The sequence below is a fragment of the Molossus molossus genome, unplaced genomic scaffold (genome assembly GCF_014108415.1).
Source record: "Molossus molossus isolate mMolMol1 unplaced genomic scaffold, mMolMol1.p scaffold_m16_p_22, whole genome shotgun sequence".
In the NCBI taxonomy this organism is placed as follows: Eukaryota; Metazoa; Chordata; class Mammalia; order Chiroptera; family Molossidae; genus Molossus; species Molossus molossus.
This window is the reverse complement of record NW_023425358.1, coordinates 10,049,665-10,058,216: the sequence shown is the minus strand read 5'-3', so window position 1 is coordinate 10,058,216 and position 8,552 is coordinate 10,049,665. Positions and strand designations below refer to the sequence as shown.

Sequence of the window (8,552 nt, the reverse complement as noted above, 5' to 3'; positions counted from 1 at the left end):
TGAGCATATTTAGGATGAAAAATTGTTATTTGAGAATTGCAAGACTAGGTACGGGCTACTCATTTAATAAAAAGAGGGTAACATTTTAAAGTCAAGAACAATGACAAACGGGGCAATAAACGCCCATTAATGATCCGTCAGTGACCTGAAAATGCAAATAAACTTTTTTCAGGACCTAACTAATTTTAGATTGAACACTCCCTACATCATTTTTCCATATTTCCTTGTCGCATCCCATGATAGCAGAGCTCAGTTTTTTTTTTTGTTTGTTTGTGTTTTTTTTTTAATCCTCACCCGAGGACATTCTTCCATTTTTTGTTCAGTTAGAGCGGGAGGGAGAGAGAGGAAGAGAGAGAGAGAGAAACATCGACGTGAAGGGACACATCGAGTGGCTGCCACCCGCACGACCAACCAGGGCTGGGGACAAACCACAACCGAGGTACGTGCCCTTAGCGGGAACCGAACCCGGGTCTCTCTGGACTGCAGGCCGACGCTCCAACCACTGAGCCAAACCAGCCAGGGCAGAGCTCAGTTTTGAATAGAGAGCCCTAAAAGCGTGGATCTCGGGGAACTTCACTTGTTTTTTTCCTCTCTCAGCATTTAGGTTCCTAGGAATTTAGAGATCCCTGAGTTCAAGTGCCCGGTTGTGTGGGCAGGGAAACAAGCCCCAGAGGAACTAGAAGGCGCACCCAAGGCTGCACAGCAGAACTTCCACTTCTGACTTGCACAATCACGTGATACTGTTTCCACGCATACTTTCACAGAAGCACTTGTACTTGGTAACGTGTTGCTTCACCCTCCTTCCACCCCTTAGATTTAAGTTTCTTCATGATTTCCACTATTGCACATTCATTTTTCATGGAATTACACAAATTGGTGAAGTGAGATAGGTTTTTAATTTTCACACTTGACAGAGAAGGAGAGTCCAAATGAGGAAGGGCTTGGCTTGCCCATAGTAAGGCAGCTGTGCTGGTCAGCTCTGGCCTCCTTCTATGTCCTCACAAGGGAGAGGGTTTGGGGAAAAGTGGGAGGAACAAGCAAGCACCCTGTTCTCTCCTTTTTTATTAATCCTCACCTGAGGATATTTTTCTATTTATCTTCATATAGAGTGGGAGGAAGGGGGCAAGAAACATCAACATGAGAGGAACACATCGACTGGCTGCCTCCTGTAGGAACCCAACCAGAGCTGGGGACGAACCGCAACTGAGGTACGTGCCCTTGGCTGGAATCAAGCCCTCGACTCACTGGTCTGTGGGTCAATGTTTCTATCTCTTTCTCCCTCCCTCTCTCTCTAAAAATCAATAAAAAAAGAAAATTTTATTTTATTTTTTAAACATATTTAAAAATATTTTTTTTTCTTGATTGATTTTAGAGAGAGAGATAGAACCATCGATGAGAGAGAACATCTCGACTGGCTGCCTGCTGCATGCCGCACACTGGGGATTTGTCCCACAACAGGGGCATGAGCCCTGCCTGGGAATGGAACAGGTGACCTCTTGGTGAATGGGTCGATGCTCAACCACTGAGCCACACCTGCCGGGCTTTGTTCTCTTCTTATAATGGCACTAATCCCATCATAAGAGCCCCATGCTCAGGACTTTCTAATTCTAATGACCTCCCAAAGACCCTATCTCCAAACACCACCACAGTGGGGTTAGGGCTTCAACATATGCACACTTTGAGAACACACTTTAGTCCATAGCAACAGTACTAGGACCAGGACCAAGTGTAATTGGTTTCAGTGTGTGGACCCAGAGAAAGAAGATACCTACCAAGGAGGATTCCTAGCGGTTAACTGTGCTCAAATTTACACAACAAAACCAACCAACCAACCAACCAAACAAACAAAACAGAGCCTGACAGCCATTTCTACGCAGGGGCCTTTCACAAAAACGTCATGTCAGGGAGAAGCCTGCACTGAACTACCATCCTCTGTACTGAACTGCCTGCCTGCACTGTTTCTGCCATCTGAGCCAGCCCTTACAAAGCACTTCCTTGCCCTGGCCAGGTAGCACAGTTGGTTATGGCATCGTCCCAACATGCCAAGGTTTTGGGTTCAATCCCCTGTCAGGTCACATACAAGAATCAACCAATGAATGCATAAATGGTGGAACAGCAAATCAGTGTGTCTTTCTCTATGCCTTCCTCTCTCTCTCTTTCTCTCACATCAATAAATAACATTAAACAAATAAATAAATAAAGGAATTCCTGGAATCCTATTTCAACCAATAGGACTGAGGTTTTCCCCATCCACTTGGAGCTGCACAGCTTGGACCAATAGAGACGTCTCTATTCTGACTAATCAGACCGGTGCCTTTTGGACCAAAGCCAGAGGATTTGGAGTCCTCATTTGCATGAGGATGTATCAATCAGGGACCAGGAGGCTGTCTATATAAGCCAGCTCCCCTCTGGCTCTGGGAATACAGTTGCCCTTTCCTCTAAAGACTGTGTTACCCTGGCTAGAGCAGTCTGGAGCGCAGGAGCAGTGCAGAGCAGAGTGGAGTGGACTAGACCAGAGCAGAACAGAGCTGCCGAGCTGAAGCAGGGGGCTGGCTCCAGGGCTACCTGGCCCCAGAGCTGCCTCACAGCTGTGCTATTTTCACAGCCCTGCGGGGTCACCACTGATCTGTTTCACACTGAATAGTTTCCTTCTTCACTGGACCCCAAACTGGGGATTCCTGTTGGTGCTGAATTGGTTCTAATGACTATTGGTTGACAAATGACACTACACAAACATGTTAAGATCTCCACTGTGAGGGGGCCCTGCAGTAAACTTACTTAAGTCTTATCAGTGGCATAAGAGAAGTACGGAATTAACTAAGGGAGCAAATGCTATAATGGGAAAGGCACTCTGGGGGTGCCAGAGGTGATGGCATTATATCCAGTTAAGCAGAGGAAGAATGCAAATGCCTTCAACAGGTAAATGTTGGAGAGTGGACATTGCAGGCCTAGAAGGGCTCTCATGGAAATGTATGGGTTGTCTTGGGGAATGGGGCAGAGCCTGTTTAACCACCAGGAACTGTGCACGTCACGCAATAAGACTGGAAAATCCAGTGTTCTCATTGCTCCACTCTGTTTAATCTATGGACACTGTCTCTTCCTTTTTACTGTTTTCTGGGGTAGAGGCCTTGCTCTCTATTTATTTGGTCGAACCTAAAGGGAATAGCAACGACTCTACAGAGGGTGGGTTATAAATCACATGGCTGCTGAAAGAAAACAAAGCCGTGGTGAGGGCGTGCCAGCTGTGAAATGGGGCAGCAGAACGTTTTCCCAGTTGAAATTCAGTGGAGCAAGAAGGCACGGGGGAGCAGTTCTCTTGCTAGTGATGTTAACCCGAGGAAGAAAGAAACATGATCTTTTCCTATAACGCAGGAAAGGGGACCTGGGTTTAAGGTCCAACGTGGCCCTTGCACCACTGGCCTCCAGTGGGAGGCAGCTAAATGAGGCGCGAGTGGCCTGGGAAGGAAGGGTAAGGCCTAGGGAACAGAGGTCAAAGCGTGGAAAACAGCGCCAAGAACCGCGGCGAGGACCGGGCGAAGGCGGCTCCCAGGGAGCCGCTGGAAAGGGGCGCGCCCTGTGCAGAGGTCGGGAGAGGAGGAGGCTGCCTCCTTGGCACTTCCCCTGCTTCGGGGGCGGGCCCTCGGTAACCTGTCAGGACTGGGAAAAATGTATCCTGGTTTTTTATTCCCGTTTTTAATAAAACCATTTTTTCAGAACCAAAAAGAGGGCGGTACCCAAAGGAATCTGAAAATACCCCGCAGGGCGGAGGAGCGGGGCGTGACCAGCGCAGCGCCGACTGAACCACACGGGGTGTAGGCGGTGGTTGCGATCTGAGACCAAGGCCAAGGCTGGCCGGGAGCCCCTCCGCCGCTCACCTCGGCTCACAGCCCCTCGCCTCCGGGCCTAGGGTCGGGGCGGGGGCGGGGCTGTCAGCGGCAGGGGCGGGGCCTGGCGCGCGGCTGGGCAGGCCCTTTCGTTCCCTGATTGGGTCTGGGATGACCAAGAGGCAGTGTCTTGGAGAGATTCTACAGGCCGGCATTGGATGGTGGAGAAGGGAGGCGTAGCTTTATGAAGTCAGTTCCGGTTGGTGTAAAACCCCCGGGGCGGCGGCGAAGCGGCTTCAGATGCTTCTGGGTCGCGGTGCGAAAGGTCTTCGCTCTGTGTGTGTGAGCTTCAGACCCAGCGGTAGAGCGACCCGGAGAGGGATGGCGGCCACCGGGAACGCGGCCGCTGCAGCCACGGGCAGGTTCCTGGTCCTGCTGCTGCTCGGCCTCACGGCACCCGCCGCGGCACTGGCCGGCTACATCGAGGTGGGGAGCGGACGAGCGCCCAAGCACAGTCTTTTTCATCTGCCTTGGGAGCGCGGCCTGCGGGCGGGCGGGCTGGGGGCGAGCGTGCGGGGGGAGGTGGTGGTCCGGCGCTGCGGCGGGTCTGGCCCTCCCTCCCCCCGCCCCTGTTTGGTGCAGTGCTTAGCGCTGGAGGTCGGGCTGCTTCGGCCGCCGCAGAGGCCAAATGAAAGGCATCAGGGCTGCGGGGGGCTGCGGGAGGTTGCGGGGGACGGCGGGCAGCCCCGGCCGCCTCAGCCTGCATCCCGCCCGCGACCCCGCCGCTTCCTCGGGGCACCTCGCGCGGTCCAGACGCCCACCGCGCCCTCCCCTGGGACGGTGCGAGCTTCGGTCCGCAGCTCCGGACCTCGGGCAGCCCCGGGCTGAGGGGCAGCGCGCTCCCCGCAGACGGTGTTGGGCTTCCCCTTCGGGAAGCGGCTGGTCCATCCTTTGTTGGAGAGGTGGGCTCCGTTGTGGGATGCGGCTTCCCAGCGTGGCCCGGTGGAAGTGCCGAGGTTCCGGCGAGCGCTCGGGCTGCACCGCGAGCGCGCGCCTGCCCCGGCCGCGGGTGTACCTCTGCTGCCAGCTCGCCTGCCTCCCGCTCCAGGAGGTCCACCGCGCTGGCACCGGGCCTGCGAGAGGAATTGTTCAAGAGCTGTTTGCCCGAGTCTAGTAAAAAGGGGACACCCCTCTCTGGTGGCGGTGTTGCTCCCTTTTAAGAGTGGGTTTCAGCAAGTAGGGAAGGTAAAAACTCTTCATTTCTAATCGTACTTTTATGGGTCAGAATTTAAGTAGTTCTGCATCTGATAACCCTGTAAACATTTTTGTGCTGCGAGGTGGCTAAGTGGCCTGGATTCACGGGCGACTCGCTGGAGTTGAGGCCGCGGGAACAGGCTGGTCGCTGGGGTCGGTGCGGGTTCTGCAGCGTGTCTGGGCGCCGCCGCTCCACAGAAACCCTTCTGTTCCTGGGGGACGAGGGGCTTTATTTTTACCTGCCTTCTTGAAATGGCGCTTGAACTGTTGGACTGGAATGAGTGTTTCTGGTGGTGTCGTTTATATTTCTTTCCCCTGTTAACTATTTTGAAAATTACAATTGGTTTCTGCGTATTTAGCTACTTTTAGAGATAAGTGAGACTGAATTTGATTACGTAGGAATTGAGAGAACTTTCTAACAAAAACCGCAAGTTAGAATGTGTTCTACAGAATGTCTGAATATTTCCACGCATAAAATAAAACTAATCAAGAACAAACTTTTTCAGATGGAATGGCTTAAAACGTTAGTATTTATTCTGCTTAAAGCTTTAGGGAAAGGTTTAGGAAAAATGATTCTTTAGGGAGAAAAAGGAAGTTAAAGTTTAAGTAGCGATACAGGAGTTAAAAAAAATGCTTTTAGATTACTATTATTTTAGCTTCCACACAATGGTTAGTTAGATTTATATCTTTGATCCCCGATATGATGTCTTATGAAAGCAAGTTAGATTAATGAGATGGGAGGGGAAGGGAAAAAATAATTTGTATAGAATATAGAACTTAAAGCTTACAAAAACCATTGTTCACATTCTTACCTCACTTCCCAGGAGTATGAGTAACTTCAGGCACTAGTGAATTCACAATAAAGGATTCATCGGTTTTAAAGAGCATTTTCCTTTCAAGTTTAAGCAGAATATTAACACTGGTATGCCTGCAGAGAAAGAACTATCAATATCAGAATTTGTTTTGGATTAAATTTTGATTGTTACCTACTATATTTTTAAGTTGAAAAATCTGGCTTGACAGAAAGTAGGAATTAGACATTTCCCTGAAACGGTTTTTAAATGCCATTTTATGGTAACCTCCTGTTTTCCGGAACTGTATTTTTGCCCACACTAAATTGTTTTTCGAATGTTGGTTTTCTTTTGTCAAGCAGGCAGAATTTTATTTATATGTTTTGATTTTATTTATTTATTGTCAGGCAAAGGATTGCCTAAACCTTAATTTAGATGAGAATGGCCTAGATGTGGATGTCTTTGGGAAGGTCTTGATTGAGATTAGCCAAAGGGATTCTAGCCAAATCTCTGATCAAGTTGCTTGGCACAGAATTATTAATTGGAGAATCTTTGGTGTTGCTTGGTGTTGACTGAATTAATCTCTTACACCTGTTTTAAAAGGAGAAAGAAAAAAAAAAACACCTCTGTATTCAGAGTCACTTCCTCTTTTAAATCCAAGACGAATCCTGTTGTGTGCATGCTCCCGTTTGGAATTCTCAAACGTTATTTTTGCTGAAACTCTGCACTCTATAAGTGGACATTGAAGCTTATGAGATCCAGAACTTGAGTTCTTTCTGCCACATTTAAAAATAAGTGGGCCACTTGCCCTGGCCAGTTTGGCTTAGAGGTTAGAGCATCGGCCTGCAGACCAAAGAGTCCTGGGTTCGATTCTGATCAAGGGCACAGTTTGATCCCCAGCCCCAGTTGGGGTCGTGAGGGAGGCAACCAATCGATGTCTCTCTCTCTGTCTCCCCCCCTCCCACTCTGTCTGAAGATAAGTGGAAAAAAATATATCCTCAAGGGAGGGTTAAAAAAAAAAGTAAAAAAATAAATAAAATGAAATAAGTGGGCCATTTGATGGCCAGTGTTCATGAAAGTCAAAGTATGACACCTGCAAGCAGAAGGTAAAGAAGACTGTGTTGGTATGTTTCTGAGTGGAGGTATAGGGAATGTCTGATTATGACTTGGAGATAAAAGTATCAGTCCTTATTTTATCATAACTATGTTAAAAATCTTTTGATAAACATGATAAACTGAATTTTAACAATCAGGACCTCCTCTTATAGAGGAAATGTGTTTCATCATCTAAACCTGTCTCCCCCATAGCGTAGCCACATGTGGCTACAGAGCTTGCAGTTGTGGATAGTGTGATTGAGGAATGTGTTTTCCGTCGTATTTAATTTTAATTAATCTTACATTTATTTTTTATTTTATTTATTTATTTATTTTTCAATCCTCACCCGAGGATATTTTTCCTTTTTTTTTGTTCAGATAGAGTGGGAGGGAGGGGGGGAGAGAGGGAGAGGGAGAGAGAAATATCAACGTGAGAGGTACACGTTGAGTGGCTGTACCCTGCACAACCCCAACCAGGGCCAAGGGTGAATTGCAACCCAGGTATGTGCCCTTGACTGGAATCGAACCTGTGACTCATTGGTCCACCGACCAACACTTTAACCGCTGAGCCAAACCGGCCAGGGCAATTAATTTTACATGTAAAGACTGATAATCAAATCAGTGATTGGAAAATTTTTAACTATGTTTGAAACAGCTTGGTTATATGAATGTACATTTTAAACTGTACATTTTGTGAGAAGTTGGTAGTGCCTGTATTTTTATTAGCACAATTTAAAATATATTGCTATTTTTCCCCCCAATAAACTCCTGCTTGATGTTGGTCCAGCGTGATCTTAGGTGTTCTCTTAGGACAATTTTGAATGTTATGTTATTTTTTTCTCTGTTGCTTTTTTGTTTTGTTTTGGTATGTGCCCCTTAGGGGGAACCGAACTTGGGACTCTGGTCCTCAGGCCTTTGCACCAACCGCTGCGCCAAACCGGCCAGGGCACTTTTTTTTTTTCAATTAAGTTTTATTTAGAAATCATTTCAAGCTTACAAAAAATTGCAAAAATTGTATAAACAACTCTCATGCTCTTTACCCAGATTCAGCGGTTGTTAACATTTCCCCTACTTTGCTTTATCATTCATTGTTATGCATTTTTTGCTAAACTATTTGACATTAAGTTTCATATATCGTGCCCTTTTACCTCTGAAAACTTCAGTTGTGTATTTCCGAAGAACCAAGGACACTGTCTTACATAACAGTTATCAACTTAATGAAATTTAATATTGATACATTGCTTTAATCAAATCAAATACTGTCTGTATTCCAGTTTGTCAGTTGACTCGATATCTTTTATAGCATTTGAAAACAGTTATTTTTTAAAGCTAAAGAACTTTAGAATTCTTGGCAGGAATATGTGAAGGGTTATTAATATTTTCCAAAAATAAAAATCAGATTTTTAACCCTCAGCAGTTAGAATATTGGCCAGCTGACCAAAGAGTTGTGGGTTTGATTCCGGTCAAGCCCAGGTACCTCGGTTGCGGTTCGGTCCTTGAGCCTGGTCGGGCTTGTGCCGGAGGCAACCAATCGATGTGTCTCTTCTCCCTCTTTCTCTCCCCCTCACGCTGTCTGAAGATGAATGGA

The 8,552-nt window shown here is 47.3% G+C and overlaps 1 protein-coding gene across 4 annotated transcripts in view; it reads left to right on the top strand.

Annotated features, from left to right (window-relative positions):
• The first annotated feature begins 4,118 nt into the window (after positions 1-4,118).
• The window catches only part of APLP2 (amyloid beta precursor like protein 2), a 75,800-nt gene continuing 71,366 nt past the window's right edge, over positions 4,119-8,552 (top strand). For all 4 annotated transcript variants that reach the window (XM_036277328.1, XM_036277327.1, XM_036277325.1 and 1 more), the window contains exon 1: positions 4,119-4,310. In XM_036277328.1, the coding sequence (XP_036133221.1) occupies positions 4,125-4,310 (186 nt within the window). In that variant the 5' untranslated portion in view covers positions 4,119-4,124. The remainder of the gene's footprint in view (positions 4,311-8,552) is intronic.